This window comes from Sinocyclocheilus grahami, unplaced genomic scaffold, assembly GCF_001515645.1.
Source record: "Sinocyclocheilus grahami isolate Dianchi unplaced genomic scaffold, SAMN03320097.WGS_v1.1 scaffold113.1, whole genome shotgun sequence".
Lineage (NCBI taxonomy): Eukaryota > Metazoa > Chordata > Actinopteri > Cypriniformes > Cyprinidae > Sinocyclocheilus > Sinocyclocheilus grahami.
Genome location: NW_015505292.1, coordinates 486,950 through 506,755, shown reverse-complemented (window position 1 = coordinate 506,755; position 19,806 = coordinate 486,950). Strand labels below are relative to the sequence as shown.

Genomic DNA, 19,806 nt, shown 5'->3' with positions numbered 1-19,806 from the left:
GTTATATCAAAATAGTTGGAAAACAACGCTTTAAGATATTGCAAAAATATTTTATAGAAAAATGTTTAATTGACATATGCAGATATTTATTTTTTTATAGTATTTATACATTATATTATGACATTTAAATGTATTTTGTATATACCTATGCATTGTCCAAAACACCTTACGGACTGCATATCCCCACCAGACGGGGCCGCTATACAACAGAACTGCGTCCTGCTTCCGTGGGCGTTTCATGTTGTGTTGTGTTGCGTTGAGTCTCCAGTCCTGTTCACGGCAGTAAAGCTGCGCAGCAGTTCTGACTCACCGCACTCAAACTCGCAGGAAGAAGCCGCGCGAGCTCAGCTGAGAGAGCTCGAGCAAGTTGATCTGACAGAGAGAGTTTGTCCGTCGCCGTCAGGAGGAAACAAACTAGGGGGACTTAAACGTCCTCGACATGACGACAAAAACCTTCCTTGACCGAAACGGATATCCTTAGCTCTAAGCTGGACCCTGTTCGTTTCCCGTTGATGGCTTAGCAGGCGAGTTATGCGCAGTTGAAAATGAGGGAGCTTGTGTTTTTTCTCCCTCGTCGTCCAGCGAGAGGACAAGATGGCAGCGCGAGCGCGTCGAGCATGTAGTGGGTGCGAATTAAACCCGAACATGTTCACAAAAGACCCGCGGTCTGACCACAGCTGCTGTCTGTGAAGGTAAGGAAGATTTAAACGAGTTGTAAATGCATAAATACGTGTCTAATAGTCAGTAGTGAAGATATCAAATCAGGCTCGACTTCGGAGTTGTGATCTCGAGCGCGTAGTTGTTGCGAAAAAAGTTGCCAACAACTTGAAAGCAATGTTTCGCAGGGGTTGGTAATGTGTTTTGGTAGCTGTTTAGGTTCTGGTTTTAATAATAAAAAAATTCATAAAATAAAACAAACTTTTTTTTTTTTTGTCCCTCAACTTTTAATCTTTAAATGTTCGCGAAGACTTGCTGGTAACCAGCCAAACCCATAATGTTTGCCTAAATCCTGTTGCTTAAAAGCATGACATAAAGAAGTTCAGTTGATGTATTTAAGCGTTAATCACTTAAGTTGTTCGTATTCGTGCATGTGATTTGTAGGTTGAGCGAGTTTTCTCGAATGAACTCGCCAGTTGTTGATTTTGTACTAACGTTATAATCAAGCGACATGTTGATCAATCCTCCTAAAATGCACAGGCCTGGTTATCTGTTAGCAGCTGACTTCTTCTTTCTTCTGTGACTTGACAGTGTGCTGGTAAGAATCAGCAAAAGTGTTACCTAAAAATATCTTATGTAAAACGCAAGTTGCATTTCCTGTCTACACATTGAAATATAATCCCTCATACATTACCTGTAGAAAAGATTTTTAAACAGTTCTTTAATATTATAACAGTGATTATTTCATGTATGTTTTTGGCAGGGAAAGTTTTGTTCATTCCGGAACATCATTTAGCTTCTTACTCTTATGAAAAACCTGGAAATATTATGGAATTTCCAGACCTGAAGTAAATATAGATTTTTTTTCCCCCTAGTTATGGTCCGCTGTAAAATTTCTTTGATTATTTTTATGTATTTTTTTCATTTTGTAATATGCCAAAGAGCAAAGTGTTGAAATTTTATAATACATGTATTACATCATAATGAAACATAGAGGAACGTAAGTTCATCATATTGTTATTATTGCATTATATTATGTTTTAGCAAATTATTTAATTACTCTATTGAAATGCCAGTTATTTTTATAATGTATTAAATATAGTTTTATCTACTTGTTCTGTTTATGTTAAACTTATTTAGTACATTGATATTATTTTGTGAAATATTATTTTATGAATTCATATTATAATGATTTCATTTAGTTTGAAATCAAATTCAATTGAATTACTAGTTACAAGTTACATTACGTTTAGAAATATGAACCTATTTTATAATAATATATATAAATATCGAAAATATATTTAATGTATTTGATTATAGTATATTTTATAGTGAAATGGTTTATTCAAATAATTAGGTTATTTTTACTAAGTGTGTTAATATATATATGTGTGTGTGCGCGTGTACATTTTTGTGCATTTTATATGTTACGTGTGTGTGACTTGAAAAAGAATCTTGGAAGAATTATGGAATTTCATTTCAGCCCTATTTCAATATGAAAAAGAATACTCCAAAGAAATGTTGTTGTAGTTTTATAAAACATGTATTACAACATAATGAAACCGGAGTATTATAAGTTCCTCGTTGATATTGCTATCACTTTTCATCACTGGGAAATAGGGCTGCAACAAGCGATTATTTTGGTAATCGATTAATCTAACGATTATTAGATTGATTAATCGACTAATCGTCGATTATTTTGCTGATTAATCGGTAGACATTTATTTATTATTCAGCTTTTGCAATTAGTTAAAATACTGAGTTATACATATTCTAACAAATAAATTAAGGTAATCACTTCAGCTTTTGAAAGTCATATTATGTAATTACAGTTATACAATTCATTTATACAAATAAATATATTTGGCACACAAAATGAGATGGCAGATAAACTCTTATTCACCATTTAATTAGCTATATGAAAAGGTAACTGAATGACACATCATTCTGCCTAACATCTCTTTTTGTAAGTCATATGGATAAGAAACAAAACAAAGATTAAGTGATAAGACGTTTTATTTTTGGATAAATTAATATTCACAACATAATCGCTCTTAAAATACCTTATAGGGTTATGATAATCAAAACAGTCCTGAGCTAGATCAAGCTTTGTTCTCTGCAAACCAAACTATAACTTTAATGAAATGTTTTTTTCCCCCACTAATAAAACGATTTTATCATTTGCTAGCTCCACACTGGAGAGCTGCTTTATAACAGAAAATCAAGTTGTAATTCTAACGGAAAGCAACACTGACTCTGGTTTTTCATGTTTAATAATGCTGTAAAGCTGCTTGATTTAAGGCTGTCTATTGCTTGAAGTGCTATATAAATAAACGTAACGTGACTGGACTTTACTGGAGTACTGAACTGCAGAGCTCGTGCAAACATCCACATCGCTGTGATCCGATGCGTTTTAAACTGCTGCTTTCTCACCGCTGTCAGTTTTTGATGTGTTTATTTTGTTATTGAGAGGAAAGCGCGCAGTATATATTTACATATTCATCCAAACGCCACTCAGCAGCCTCAGGTTTGGCTGCGTTTGCTCTGTCTTCTCTTGAATTGCATCACATTAGGTCATATGAGATCAAACAACTAACAAAAATATTTGTCTACAATTTTTTATTGTCGATAATGTCGACTAATCGTTTCAGTCCTACTGGGAAAATATATGCCTGTCAATTCAGTAAAGTTTACTTCCCAATCAGTTCCTGCCGTTAAACTTTTATAGCCCCAGCAGTTGCAGTATCAACAGGTGTTTTTCCTGTGCCATCTCTTGCCTAACCCAATTAGGTCTTGACATGGAAAAAGGTCAGTTGCCACCTGCTTATAGCAGAAGGCAGTGGCGTTTGAAAACAGTAGAGAGACCTGTAACCCTAAACCTTTGCTGGTGCCTCCTTGCTACTGGGGGATTACGCTTCTATAGGACAGGCCTTGTAAAAACACTCCTCCAGATGGGACTGTCCTTTTAAAGCTGTTGAGTCAGTCTCTGGTTGCAAACCTAGATGTTGTTTACACATTCAGGAATATAGACCTAATTGAAACAGAAATGCATGATTTAAACCTGGAGTTTGGTGTGGTAGTGTGAATGAATTAGGCCTTATATAACGGCCCTGGAAGTGAATCCATTAGATGTGCATTCTCCATTAAACAACGTGGTATGTTTGCACCCCCTTTGTTTTATAACCTCTAAGTGTTAGCTGGCTTATAAGTGTATGAGAGAGTTAGTATGTGGGTGTGTCAGAGCCACACCTGTCCTCGTGTCTGAACTTGTGCCATATGTTGTGCCAGCATAAGTAGTCTGTCTCCCACGAAACTAAGACAGCTAATCCCCATTGGTCACTTGTCTGTCTGAATCTGCTAATATGATATCACTGGTTTTATTGTACACGAGGGCTGAACGATTAATCAAAACAAAAATCAAAATCGCTATTTGGCTTATTAATCAAATTGCAAAGGCTGAAATTTATTTAAATAAATATATGTGCGTGTTTTAGAGTGAAGTGTTCAATTATACACATGCAGATCATAACAGTGTTTTTAGTGTCTCGGTTCAGAATTACTACTTTACACAATCTCCATTTCTGAAATTGCTGCAATTGCTTTGATTATAACGTGCATTTGAAATGCAACACTCGCCAAACATTTCAACTTTTTTTTTTTTTATGAGAAGTTTAGAAACCTATTGCCAAAAGGCAAGAACCTTTTTTCTAAAGCAAAACCTCAGTTGTTCAGGGTTTAAAAATGAAGAAATTAAGGCATAAGTATTAGTGTTGCAATTTGACAGTTTTGCAGTAAAATAAATTGTAATTCGAACTAAATGTTTTATTTTGCAGTAAAATAGTAATATATCATATTTTTGCCAATTTTAATAATTTAATGTTTATATTATTTAATAATAATTATTATTTTATTTAATAATTATAATAATAATTATTATTATCATATTATTTATTTATATTGTGTTGACACATAATCATACAACTTTTGGCCAAATTATGAAGCCCTACAAACAAGCACAGTAATTATGGAGCTCTTTAAAAAAATATATCACATTTTATAAATCACAGTTGTATTTGCAGTTTCTTTTTTTCTTTCTTTTTTTATGTGTAGCCCCATGGTACACTTAAAATGCTTTTTAAGCTTTATAAACTTTCCCTTCAGGAGTTAGTGAGATCTTCTTTGTTATTTGCCCTGTATTTAACATGTAATTAATTCAACAAGCCATCTTGCTTGTTTTGAATCTTTTATAATAGGAGGTTTTGTTTCGATGATTATGACTGTATAAAAATATAAACAGCATCACGGAAATGACTAACACAGACTAACACTTTTCTTCCCCTCTCTCCTTTTATAGGTATGGCCTCACAGGTTACGGTCTGCCCACCACATGTTTATCAACCCCAGACAAGTGCCTTTTGCAGAGCGAAGAAAATCGATCCCAGCAGCTGTGTTTACCATGAGAAGATCCCTCGCACTTATGTGGTCGGTGTGAATCTAGGCATTGCGCACCCTACGGATATTATACCTTTATCGAGAATCGAAGCTTTAACCAGCGAGAAACCCTGCGCCGCATGGGACATCTCGAAACAGACTGAAACAGCTCCACAGGAGCTCCTCGGAAGGGCTTCCTCGCCATACAAACGTGTGGTATCGGGGGGCGACCTTCAGTATTTCTCCAGAGCGGCCGCGGCAGTTGAAGAAGAAAGTGGAGACAGTGGCCAAAACAGCCAAAGTAGTAGTAGTAGTAGAAACAGTGGCGGTGCTCCGGAAGGGGTGGAGAGAATCGAGAGGAACGGTGGTTTGAATTCGTTTGCCAGAACCCAAAGATGTGGGTTTAAATGCAAAGGGGCTGAGCTTGAGAACGGCAAGAGCATCATGCAGATAGTAGAGGAGCATTCGACTCTACCTGCCATGTTGCAAACAAACGTTGGGAGCACCACCGTGGTAGGCGTGGCCCCGCCTGAGCAGAACGGAACCGGTACGAGAGCCGTGAATGGGACAGTCGATGGCGACTATCAGTTAGTCCAACATGAAGTGCTGTGCTCCATGAAGCACACCTACGAAGTGTTGGAGTTCTTGGGACGTGGTACGTTCGGTCAGGTGGTCAAATGTTGGAAGCGAGGCACCAATGAGATCATGGCAGTGAAGATACTGAAGAACCACCCATCGTATGCCCGCCAGGGCCAGATCGAGGTGAGCATCCTGGCCCGACTGAGCGGGGAGAATGCCGAGGATCACAACCTGGTGAGGGCTTTCGAATGTTTCCAGCACAGACACCACACATGTCTGGTGTTTGAGATGTTGGAGCAGAACTTGTACGACTTCCTCAAGCAGAACAAGTTCAGTCCGTTGCCGCTGAAGGTGATTAGGCCCGTTCTGCAACAGGTGACCATGGCGCTGAAGAAGCTCAAGAGCTTGGGCCTGATCCATGCCGATCTTAAACCGGAGAACATTATGCTGGTAGATCCTGTGAGGCAGCCCTTCCGTGTGAAAGTGATTGACTTTGGCTCTGCCAGCCACGTCTCCAAAGCTGTGTGTTCGACGTACCTGCAGTCTCGCTACTAAGAGCGGCCGCGGCAGTTGAAGAAGAAAGTGGAGACAGTGGCCAAAACAGCCAAAGTAGTAGTAGTAGTAGAAACAGTGGCGGTGCTCCGGAAGGGGTGGAGAGAATCGAGAGGAACGGTGGTTTGAATTCGTTTGCCAGAACCCAAAGATGTGGGTTTAAATGCAAAGGGGCTGAGCTTGAGAACGGCAAGAGCATCATGCAGATAGTAGAGGAGCATTCGACTCTACCTGCCATGTTGCAAACAAACGTTGGGAGCACCACCGTGGTAGGCGTGGCCCCGCCTGAGCAGAACGGAACCGGTACGAGAGCCGTGAATGGGACAGTCGATGGCGACTATCAGTTAGTCCAACATGAAGTGCTGTGCTCCATGAAGCACACCTACGAAGTGTTGGAGTTCTTGGGACGTGGTACGTTCGGTCAGGTGGTCAAATGTTGGAAGCGAGGCACCAATGAGATCATGGCAGTGAAGATACTGAAGAACCACCCATCGTATGCCCGCCAGGGCCAGATCGAGGTGAGCATCCTGGCCCGACTTAGCGGGGAAAACGCAGAGGAGCATAACCTGGTGAGGGCTTTCGAGTGCTTCCAGCACAGAAACCACACCTGTCTGGTGTTCGAAATGCTGGAGCAGAACCTGTACGACTTCCTCAAGCAGAACAAATTCAGTCCGTTGCCACTGAAGGTGATTAGGCCCGTTCTGCAACAGGTGGCCACGGCGCTTAGGAAGCTCAAAAGCTTGGGCCTGATCCATGCCGATCTTAAACCAGAGAACATTATGCTGGTAGATCCTGTGAGGCAACCCTTCCGTGTGAAAGTGATTGACTTTGGCTCTGCCAGCCACGTCTCCAAAGCTGTGTGTTCGACGTACCTGCAGTCTCGCTACTATAGGTAAGCTGTGTTTTTTTGTTTCCTTTTATTAGGCTGACTACTTGTCATTAGGGATGCACCGAATGTTCGGCAACCGAAATTATTCGGCCAAAAATAGCAAAAAAATCTCTTTCGGTGTTTGGCCGAATAAGCAAAAAGGCTGAATAATATGTACCGAACAATGACGTGATCAAATAGAGGCACGCACTAATGCAGCAAACATGTCGGCAGCGTGAAAGTATTTAAATCTATCAGAGAAAGACACAGAAATCATTACAAGCACGAAGCACCAACAGCAAGAGACTGTTTAGTGCTGCATCACATGTCTCCGATGAGAAGAAGAGGTGGCTGATGCTGGTGGTTAGGCTACTGAATGATGATTGAAATCGCGAAATGGCCTCAAGCGATTAGTAAATAAACTGCAGAATGTTATATTTTCTAATGCACGCACGAATTGCATGTATTCTGACAGCGCTGCACGAGCTCGCGGCGCCAAGGTTCAAAGTCAAAGCACGAGGAAAATCTGCGCTAAAACTGTCACTCGTCAGTTGCTCAGTAACGTTTTTTTTTTATTTTTATTAATTTTTTTTAAAGGCATGTGACAATGTGATACGTGCGATAGGGTTGGGCCGATAGACGATGCCATAGTCCATCGCTGATGGCTGATAGACATCACGATGTGGAGCCTTGCCGCTCGCATCCGGTGTAGTCATGGTTTTAGGAATCATTTGCTTTCCCTTATAAGGATTCATGCTTCAGGCACCCCTCCTCTGCACCTGCCCACGCCGATGTCATCGTAGACATCGATCACTGTAGACATCGTCCGATGCCAAATTTGTAGACATCGCCCAACCCTAACGTGCGACAAACATCTTCCCAAATTCATAATGAGAATCATTTATAAATCTGCATGCTAAAAAGAAGCACTGAGATCTTCCTGTGGGTTTCTGCCAAAATAAAAAAGCAACAACTCCATCAACATTCATAAATGTTAGTATTGTAATTTTACTGTTGTTCTGTAAAATAAAATAATTTCTGCTCAGCAAGGCTGCCTTTATTTGTACAGTAAAAAATACATGCCTGATTCAAGTCTCAAAAATGGCCAAAAAATTTATTTTACTAACTTATTAATTTTAAGTTAAATTGTGCTTTGTTGGTATAATGTCTGCTAGAATGTAAAACAAATTTTTAGTGTTAAGTAAATACTAATATTTATATATAATATAATACTAAAATATATTTTTAAATTGTTGTTTTGTCATTTATTTTTTATTTGAAAATCAGGACAAAACAGTAAAAAGCATATTTTGGCTATTTAATTTATGCAATGGTGAAAAAAAAGGGCAAAATAGGCCTACATGGGGAAAAATGTGAAAAACTGTGTTCGGTATTCGGCCTTCGGCCCAGTGTTTAATTTTGTGCAGCTTCGGCCAAGAATTTTCATTTCGGTGCATCCCTACTTGTCATGTCTCTGTTTAATCATAAATAGTCTTTTGGAATTTGTAGCAAGTATAAAGATATAATTTGTGGTGTTCGTTTTGAGGAAGTCAAACTGAGGAAGGTTTACTTAAGCTGCACTTCCTGTCAGAACAATTATGTAATTCTGTCTATAGCTTTTGTCTAAAGTTTGATGGTAAGCTCTCTTTGTATCCACCATGGAGTAACACCCGTAATAAATTTATGTAACGACGAAAAAACGACGCATAAAGTTTTCGACTAGTTTGGTTCCCTCTTGTCTGCTTTTTTCCTAATGGGGTCAGTTCAGTCCGCGATGGCTGTACTTTGTGTCTCTGTGGTTGGCAGTTCTTTAGGAAGAATGTGGTTTGCTGAAGTGATTCATGGGACATGGAAGAACATTGAATCTTACGTCTTAAATTAGAACATGCCTGATGTTTGTGTTTTCAAAAGTTCTCAAACTAAGTCAAACTTAGTTAGTATTTTTTAACCCCAAAATTTCCTATCATGCTTTCAGTCTATAGCAGGGATCCTCAAATCTGGCCCACGAGATCCACTTTCCTGCAGAGTTTAGCTCTAACCCTAATCAAACATACCTGAGCATACTAATTAGTGTCTTCAAGATCATTAGAAAATCACAGGTAGCTGAGTTTGATCAGGGTTGGAGCTAAACTCTGCAGCGCATTGGCCCTCCAGGGCAAGATTTGAGGAACCCTGGTCTATAGTATTTTGTAATAAATGGATGATTCAGGCAAAAATTTAATCTCAACCTCATGTTGTTCCTAAGATGTATGACTTTCTTGCTTTTTAGAACATCGTCCGATGCCAAATTTGTAGACATCGCCCAACCCTAACGTGCGACAAACATCTTCCCAAATTCATAATGAGAATCATTTATAAATCTGCATGCTAAAAAGAAGCACTGAGATCTTCCTGTGGGTTTCTGCCAAACTAAAAAGCCACAAACCCAACAACATTATTGTAATTTTACTGTTGTTCTGTAAAATAAAATAATTTCTGCTCAGCAAGGCTGCCTTTATTTGTACAGTAAAAAATACATGCCTGATTCAAGTCTCAAAAATGGCCAAAAAATTTATTTTACTAACTTATTAATTTTAAGTTAAATTGTGCTTTGTTGGTATAATGTCTGCTAGAATGTAAAACAAATTTTTAGTGTTAAGTAAATACTAATATTTATATATAATATAATACTAAAATATATTTTTAAATTGTTGTTTTGTCATTTATTTTTTATTTGAAAATCAGGACAAAACAGTAAAAAGCATATTTTGGCTATTTAATTTATGCAATGGTGAAAAAAAAGGGCAAAATAGGCCTACATGGGGAAAAATGTGAAAAACTGTGTTCGGTATTCGGCCTTCGGCCCAGTGTTTAATTTTGTGCAGCTTCGGCCAAGAATTTTCATTTCGGTGCATCCCTACTTGTCATGTCTCTGTTTAATCATAAATAGTCTTTTGGAATTTGTAGCAAGTATAAAGATATAATTTGTGGTGTTCGTTTTGAGGAAGTCAAACTGAGGAAGGTTTACTTAAGCTGCACTTCCTGTCAGAACAATTATGTAATTCTGTCTATAGCTTTTGTCTAAAGTTTGATGGTAAGCTCTCTTTGTATCCACCATGGAGTAACACCCGTAATAAATTTATGTAACGACGAAAAAACGACGCATAAAGTTTTCGACTAGTTTGGTTCCCTCTTGTCTGCTTTTTTCCTAATGGGGTCAGTTCAGTCCGCGATGGCTGTACTTTGTGTCTCTGTGGTTGGCAGTTCTTTAGGAAGAATGTGGTTTGCTGAAGTGATTCATGGGACATGGAAGAACATTGAATCTTACGTCTTAAATTAGAACATGCCTGATGTTTGTGTTTTCAAAAGTTCTCAAACTAAGTCAAACTTAGTTAGTATTTTTTAACCCCAAAATTTCCTATCATGCTTTCAGTCTATAGCAGGGATCCTCAAATCTGGCCCACGAGATCCACTTTCCTGCAGAGTTTAGCTCTAACCCTAATCAAACATACCTGAGCATACTAATTAGTGTCTTCAAGATCATTAGAAAATCACAGGTAGCTGAGTTTGATCAGGGTTGGAGCTAAACTCTGCAGCGCATTGGCCCTCCAGGGCAAGATTTGAGGAACCCTGGTCTATAGTATTTTGTAATAAATGGATGATTCAGGCAAAAATTTAATCTCAACCTCATGTTGTTCCTAAGATGTATGACTTTCTTGCTTTTTAGAACACAAAGTACACAATACATTATTATAATTTCAAAAAGTTCAAAAGTCTGGAGTCAGTAAGAGATATATATATATAGATAGATAGATATAGATAGATAGATAGATATAGATATAATTTTTTTTTTTTTTTTGAAAATGTATATTTTTAATCAGCAAAGATGCATTAAAAGATCAAAAGTGTCAGTAAAGACATTTATAATGTTCCAAAGTATTTCTATTTCAAATTAAAGTCTTTCTTTTTAACTTTTTTTCATCAAAGAATAAGAAGAAATCATATCACGGTTTTTTCAACATTAGAAAAATAAAACGTTTCTTCAGCAGCAAATCAACATATTCAGCATAAATCATCATAAATGATTTCTGAAGGATCATGTGACACTGACGGCTGGAGTAATGACTGCTGAAAATTCAGCTTTGCCATCACTGGAATAAATTATGGTTTACATTATACTTGGATAGAAAATGGTTATTTTAAATGGTAATACTTATGACATTAAATGATTGTTTTTACTGTATTTTTCCATTAAATAAACTTTTTTTTAAATTATTAAATAGAATAAATCTTACAGACCACAAACTCTTGAATGGTAGAATATGTATTTTGAAGATTTTTTCAGATTTTTTTTGTCTGTTAGTGGGGTCCAAAACAACATTAAACTCAATAACTTTCACTGTGAGGACAAAAACACTTTTCAAAACATGTAAAATAAGAAAATAGTTCAGGTTTGGAGCATAACGGTGAACAAAAGGTGAACTGTCCCTTTAAGACGTTTGTGCCACTGAAAGGCATACAAAATAGGTTTTGAACGTAATGTGACATTGCGGTGCAGAGTACAGGCTGTCTCTGTAAACGGTTTGTGGGGAAGCTAAAGAACAAGATAAAGAGGAGCTAGGCGCTAGTTTAAATAGGGCATTTGAACTCTTTGTACTTTGGCACTGCCACAGTTTGATGCCTGCAACTGCATGAACTCGCAGCCCATGCAGGTGGCACATGTGAATGTGTTGCTTTGCATGGGAATGAGATGAACTGAGGAACGTGTCTGTTGGTAATGCTGTCTTTGCACTCAAAAGAAGTGATAACAGATGTTTTTATAGAAGGTTATGAATCATCATTCACTCTCGCTTGTTCTTTTTTTCTGGGATTTTGTTCATGACTCTTTACATTACATAAGTACTGAGTAATTTTAACAAACAACATGTACAATTATTTTGAGTGGTTTGTAATTGTGCTTTGTTTGCTATTGTAATTAATTAGTCACAAGTAATGTTTTTTTTTTAACATTATCATTGTAATATAAAGTGTTAATTTAACATCTTCCCCTTCTATTTGTTGTGCTTTAGTTTTATAAAGTGCATATTTTGTTCTATAAACAAACAAGTGCTTATGGATAACTGAATTAGTGTTCAAGAATTTTGTTAAACCTAATTGTTAATTATTTAATCAAACTTTCATCAAAATACTCTTATATATTGCTGTCTTTGCATGTCAGATATTGCTGTGATTGCTTTTTGATAAAAGCCCCACATTGTGGCCTATATCTGTAGCGTTCAGAACATGTTTGCATCCCAAAGTGGGGGAAAAGGGCATTGTGTGCTTCTGATTTCCATTTGTCCCCGGTTTCTGTCGGCATGATCGATGCCATAAGAATCCATAGCTTGTTCCCAGTACAGATCTGGCTCAGCTAAATTTTGGGTGGATCTTGTTGTGTTCATGGACTCACTGTGGTATGTGAGGTTGTCATGACAAGTATTTATTTTTCGTACTTCAAGCAGGCTGCGCTGAGCACGCACCCATGTGCCAGGAAGTGAAATTTTGCAGGTGTTGTGCAGCTGTTTTTATATTTCACACTGTTGTAGAACTGGTGTCTGTATGTTTGTGTCAAACATTTTCTCATTTGTATTAGGCTAATAGAAGAGTGATATTTTGAGTGGAACCTTGTCAAAGTTTAGTCTTTGATCAGACTGTCTCAACTTCATTTAGCCGAAAACTGAAACCAAAAACCTTTGGTAATTAAATTTGTATATTTGGGTATGCTTCTGTATGCTGTTGATAAATTAAAGTTCTTTGCAAAAAGCTGCCTCTCGATATTTCAGCCAGGCACGGCGCCAGAATTTTTTCTCTACCAGTGCTAGGGGGGGGCTAAGAAAATAAATTATATTGATGACGTGAGTAAACCGGGGCTATTCAAAATTCTGACGGGGCTATAGCCCCCCCTAGCCCCGGTGTAGCGCCATCACTGATTTCAGCCAAATAAATTTGGCAATCTATCGACATTTTTGCTAGCAAAGTGCATCCATGCTCTTGACATGTTTACATGTTGTAGCTTATCCACATTGTGCATGAAATAAGCAGGAAAAAAGCATAATCTGAGAAGTGCTTATTTAAAGTCACTGTTTTGACCCTCCAAAACTATTTTGTCTGAAACTGATAAGTTCAGTTTTGAATTGGTCAAATTGGAAATCGGCAAATTGGATAATGTTGCAGAAAAAAATATCATGTAGTAATAGCGGTATCCCTAGTTGTAAGTCTGGTAATGTTCTAGTGGCCCTTTGTTAAAATAACCACTGTGGCCCATTAATAAATCACTGAGGTACTTAGGTCAGTGTGTGTTGGGTTCCATGTAAAGTGAGGTACCTGCTTCAGTTTCAAGTTGCTACAGGAAAGGGTCATTAGGCGGCATGGATTTTGTTGTGGCCTCCTGAAGTGACTCATCATGTTGTTTCCTTGACACACGTACTGCCTTCGTTTGGCTGAATCATAGGATTGTTTCTTCTCAACTCAAAAGTAGTTGGAAGTATCCAATAGCAGCTGCTTAAAAGTACATCCTTTCCATTAGGGCTGGGCAAAAAAATAAATTTTTCGATTAATCGTTTTTTAAAATGGCGCCGATTCAATATCGATTCTCAAAAGCCGCAAATCGATCTTTTCCGGTATTTATTTCAGCACACATTTAAAACAAAATCTGATTAACGTGAATCTTATCATTAGTCTTCTCGACTAGATGTCACCCTTATTTACCTTGCGCGATGTTTCAACAGAAAGCCTGTTATTCATTCAGTACTTATCATGGCCATATGCGTGATTGACAATGCTTGGGTGAAATGCTATAGTAATACTATAAATTTGCGGAAGCATTTGATATCACGCATAAGGTGCCATGATTTCCACAATGAATGAGTGGGGGATGGCGTGGCACACTGTTTTGTTTACTATACACATACTAAAGCGCGGATGACGCTCGCGGTGTTTTCAGCTTCTGCCGTCTCACTATATGATGATATGAACACGAATGTCATCTCCAGCTGCTCTGAGAGTCAGTTCATTAGCATTTTACCGTTTCATTTGAGAAAACTACCGTCATATTACATACACAGCAGCTGCAAGTTCTTCACGGCAACCCGTCAAAATAAAAGTTTAGTTTAACGTTAAGAAACTGTCAGAATATATTACTATTTAGCAGTCTTAAGACTCAATGCTACTACTGCTAATAAATATTAATAAATCTTTATTTTTAAAGGAATAATCACATCTGTTTTCTTTTTAATTTTAACAGTAAACCTCTGTTGTGCAGCACTTTGTTTGCTAAAAAATAAAAGGATTTAATTTTCATTTGATTAGGATCAATTAAATTAATGTTTTATGCCTTCATCTGATTACCGGAAAAATTAAGAACATTTTATAGGGCCCTATTATTGTTTAAAAAAGGACCCTATACAAAAAAAAAGAATAGGTTTAAAATACAGGCATGTGGTTCTTAATGTCTTTTTATTAATTCTCCATTTGTAAACTGATGTTTAGGGCTGAAACGATTCCTCAAATACAAAAAATCGAGGCAAATGCTTCGTTTAGTCCATTTACTGTAACTACACACGGAACACCGTGTTTCCCCACGGATCATTATTACTGACGCACAACCCGATAAACTCTGGACCAGACCATAGACTGTATAAAAACAGGGACCAGACTTTAAAAAAAATAAAAATAAAAGCGCTGGACAGATTTAAGACCGTAAATCAATATGGTGGCTAGTTATAATGTCCCTACGTTATCTATGTTTTTTGAAAGACTAAACACCATTGTGCATAAAAATACCACAGAAAGTTAGTCAATATCACATGAAGAGTGCCAGTTTTCACCTCTAAAATCAGCATGATTACAAATGTGATTTTATTCAACAGCTCAACAAACAAGAAGGTAATATTATGAGACTTATGTTTTAGACACTATATTGCCTGTTTTTGCTTCATTTTGCCAACATAAAAATTCCAAACACAGCCACAGAGCTGTTTTGCGTCTCTGTGCGACATGACGGTGTTTCGTTCCTGAATGAATCAACCGTTTAAATGATTCGATTCAATCGCAATGACTCACTTCTTAACAGTGACTTGCTGCCACCTGCTGGTGGTTTTAATTTCACATTTAAAGGGGTCATATGATGTTGCTAAAAAGAACATTATTTTGTGTATTTGGTGTAATGAAATGTTTATGCGGTTTAAGGTTAAAAAAACTAATTATTTTCCACATACTGTACATTATTGTTTCTCCTCTATGCCCCGCCTTTCTGAAATGCATAGATTTTTACAAAGCTCATCGGTCTAAAAAGCAAGGTGTGCTCTGATTGACCGGCTATCCAGTGCATTGTGATTGGCCGAATACATCGTGTGTGACGGAAATGTTACGCCCCTTACCATATTGTGATGCCGTGTCCCGGCCGGAGCGACAAGACAAAAACATTAAAACCCATTATAAACTAGGCATTTGTTGCATCCAGTGGGGACATAATTACGGATTATAATGACTTATACTGTCTTTTTACGCGTTGCATTGCATCATGCCGCGTATACATAAAACCATGTCTGTATTTGTGATCGGAGAAATTACAAACTACAAACGCTACTCTACACTGCTCAAAAATCGCATTTGAATCGTCAGTGGCAAATTCTTTAAATATAAAAAACGTACTTGCAGTCTGTGAGTCAGGCATGGTAGTCTACTCTACCAGATTCAGGAAACAGTCCTCCATTAAATGCGCTGGACACATCGGAATATTAGGGTTGAAGTGTTCTGGAACAGTGTTGTAAATACAACTTAACCATTGATTTCTAGTCGTGTCCTCTTTTGGAAGGCCAAAAAAGTAGTTTCGCTTTCACAACGAAACACACGGCGGGCTAGAGTGATCTCTTTGGATTTGAGACTTTAGTCTTTGCAACTTTACAGATCTTCTTTATGCACCAAGAGCTTGTAACACTTTAAAGAGAAAGGAAAATTTTAAATCGCATCATATGTAAGTATATAAGTATATTTTCATTTTTAAAATAATTTTAAATATCAGTATTCAATGTTTTGTTTAAAATAACAAAATATTATTTATGCGTTTGTAACTGCAGGTTAAATGCATTCATGTCCCTCTGTATGGGAAATGCATCCCATGCAGCTTCTGTGTTTCCTCTGCATTGCAAAGATGAATTTTGATACTGATATCATTTGTTTGGTTACAGCCCAAATGTCTTTTATTCTAATTGACTGATTAAATGTAAGAATTTGACTCAAAAGATGATGCACACTTTTAGGAAAAAAAAGGCTTTATAAAGGTAAAAATGCCCATAAAATGTAAAAATCAATTTAAACTTATTGGAACAGATTAATTTCTATCACTGCTGTGAACTGACCCGCACACAGAATATGAAGGATATCGAAAACAAGTTTTACAGACACACACACACCAGTACGAATAGGGATATTTAAGAGAGTTTTTAAATTAAGTTATGTCATGCTTGAGCTTTAGTTAGGCTGAAACTTGAAAGTTAAGTTGCACGACATAAATGCAATGTTTTGGTATTATTATTATTATTACTATTATTTTGATTTATGCCTTAGTTTTAGTTTGTACTGTTTAACTTTTTTAAAGTAATGCGAAATTGATTTTTATTTATTTATACATTTTATTTTTTTATTGATATATTTGTATTTGCATTTTGAATGTAATTTGGCAATTAAATGCATTAAATGGGTTATTAATGTTCAGCAATAAATTTTTTTATTTTTCTAAAAAGAAAACAAATTATTGTTTATTTTAAGAGATCTATCTTACTATCTTATTTATATTTAGTATTGCTATTTAATAAAAAAATAGCTATTTATCCGATTACTCAATCGATGGAATAATCTGTAGAATACTCTATTACTAAAATAATCGATAGCTACAGCCCTACTGATGTTTACTGTTAATTTTTTTTTAAATATCAATAGCATTTGTATTAAAACTATATTCACTGAATTTAATCAAAAAATTAAGAATTTAATCGAGAGCTTGCGAATCATCTGAATCGATACCCAGCCCTACTTTCCATGTCTAAATTAATTTCTCTCACAGATTGTGGGAGATTGCTTTTAAGAGACCCAGTACAGTTGATGAAGTCCCTTTAAGTGACAGGAATAAATTTGTAGTTTTGCAAAATTGATTGTGCTCAGATCAGCTCCAGGTTTCCCCATTTAGCTCTGGGTTTTGAAACGGGCAGTTTAACCACCAGAAGGATAATGGTATCAGAACATTGGAAACAGTGTTAAAACCCTGGAAAACCGATATACACAGGGCAGTTGCATAACAATCCGCTTGCATTTAACAGAAGGCAGAGTGACGGGACCCAAGTCTGGCTGGCCTCAATGGATTGTGTGTGCTGTTCAAATAACCAGCGGTCTGTACTCAGATTCCTGCATTATAAAACCTAAAGTTGGGCAGGTGAGAGAGTCCCTCCATGCGGTTTCTGGGTCCTTGGCTTTGCTGAATTTGCATAATTTTGGAATGATAATTTGTTGCGTGTGTTTATGTGCAAAGGGAAAATGTTTGGTACTGCCTGAAAATGTCAACTTGTTTTTCCCGGATTTGCTGCCTTCAGTTTTTTTTTCGTCCTCAAGATAAACAAAACGGTAGCTGTGCCTAATTTTAGCTGTTTTCGTGGTTTTTCATATCCTGTATTGTGCATTTTAGCAGTTTATTTCATACCTAGAGAAGTGTGAAAGACATTGGCCTTATTTTAAAATGCAGGCACTATCATATCTGTGCAGGCACACCCATTGAAACCAAATGACAGGTTTTGCCACCAGCCCATAATAAGCTTTATGCAACACTTCTGTTTTTCTTTTTTTCTTTTTTTCCATACAGTTTAAAGTCCTTACACACTGGCCTCTCCTCTGCTTTAATAAATCTGTTTTTGCTTCAGGGAGATGTGGAGTGAATCATTCAGCTAAAGTGCTTTCAAAATTGAGACTTTGACTTTGCCCAATGTCAACCATTTATTCTTATGCCATCACTTTTTTTTGCACGTTTTCCCACTTAGCTTGCTTGAAGCCTCACAGTAAACAAGACTAATGGTTCGCAAATAATGCACAACTAAGTGCAACCTCCTGCACAGCATCTAAAAGCATAAGTGGGCCAATGTATCATCACTAGCAGCTGCAGTTGTGATTATTTTTCCCCTAAGTCTATGGTCTTCATGCATCCCTATATGTTATAAATCTTGACCGAGACCCATGTTCATCTGTGGCCTGAGGAATGACCGCAAGTATGAACATCTGCTTTCTGTCGGTGTGTTTTAGATCGCATGAATGCCTGGCCCCCATTTGGAGCGGACTTGCTCTTGCTTCAGTTGAAGAAGATCTAATTGGCCAGATTCCTGGACTAATGAGCAACCTGAAGGGTTTGGTGGTATGGTGCACTTGGAAAGAGAGCACACATCCAGTTGTTTGTGTATCCCAGGCCCTTTGATGCAGCATTCATGCATTGCAAACTGTTCGGTCATGCTTTGTTTACTAGGTTTCGAAATGCTCTTTGACCTCCGACCAGATGGAAGTTACTAAACCCTGATGTGTCTGTCATGAATAGAGACACCGGGTTTTCATCCTGGGTGTTCATTCAGGTTGTGTAGTCACTTTTAGAGAGCTTGATGGTCTGATCTTGACACTTTAACATGACTGACATTAGCATAGCCACATAGCAAGCGCTGCCAATAGCATCACTTTAGAGTGTTTTTTCTTTTCTTTTCTTTTTTTTTTAATTCTAATATCTTTTTCTCATTTTCTTTTTGGGGAGATGCACCAATATTAATTTTAGGGCTGCCACTAACGACTTTTTATTTTGATTAATCTATCGACTAATTTATTGATTAATCGATTCATCTTAACGATTAATTTCCCACAAAAAATCAACAATTTATCTTAAGAATATTTTATTAAACTATGTTTTATTAAACCAAATGAAATCCAAATTTCTATGAAATCCTTTTTTTTAAAGCAAAAGTAAAGTGCAACATAGAGTGCAAGAAGCAAGTGTCCATCTCAGTCCAAATCACTGAAATCAAAGTTCAGAATTATAGTGTAAGAATGACAGCATATCCACGTGTTAAAGTCTACTAATATTCAAATTATAATCAAAAAAACACTTTTTAAAGGAGTATTTACCAGAAATGTTATTTACCAGAATTTATTTAGGAGAAAAATGTAAATGTGCAGTATTTCTGGAAAAAAAAAAAACTTAAAAGAAAAATAAAATCAATTAATTGGAAATGCTTCCTATAATTATAATTCTTTTTTTTTGTGATAATAAAAATAGTTGTAAGTGAACAATAGCCTTTAAAATTGCTTAAATACATATATAATAGCAATGAGGCAATAATAATTAGTTCAAATAAAGTATAAAAAGCAAGAAACCATATGGTTTTATTGAACAAAACTGTTAAAATACATAATGTATTATAAACAATAGAGCTAATGTACATTACGCATTACAACAAAGGCCTGCAGAGGGCGCCAACGGCCTGATTATTTTTACACATTGCTGTGCGATCTAATATTTGTTTAATGTCCAAGCACCATTTAATTAAAATGTCCACTTAATATTTAATATTTTGCCATTTCTTTAGGACAGAAATGCTATAGCCACTGTAATTAAAAGAATGTGGACATCAAAATGTGTAAACTCAGAGTGAGGGTTTGAGCTTTTATTTTGAAACCGC

The 19,806-nt window shown here is 36.9% G+C and overlaps 1 protein-coding gene across 3 annotated transcripts in view; it reads left to right on the top strand.

The window, feature by feature from the left end:
* The first annotated feature begins 302 nt into the window (after positions 1-302).
* The window catches only part of LOC107589159 (homeodomain-interacting protein kinase 3-like), a 58,537-nt gene continuing 39,033 nt past the window's right edge, over positions 303-19,806 (top strand). Inside the window, exons 1-3 of one of the 3 annotated variants that reach the window (XM_016277510.1) lie at positions 303-692; positions 5,012-5,350; positions 6,238-7,111. In XM_016277510.1, coding sequence (XP_016132996.1) covers positions 5,014-5,350; positions 6,238-7,111 — 1,211 coding nt within the window. In that variant the 5' untranslated portion in view covers positions 303-692; positions 5,012-5,013. Of the gene's footprint in view, positions 693-5,011; positions 5,758-6,237; positions 7,112-19,806 lie in introns of all 3 variants that reach the window. The other 2 variants (XM_016277512.1, XM_016277511.1) reach the window with 2 other exon arrangements.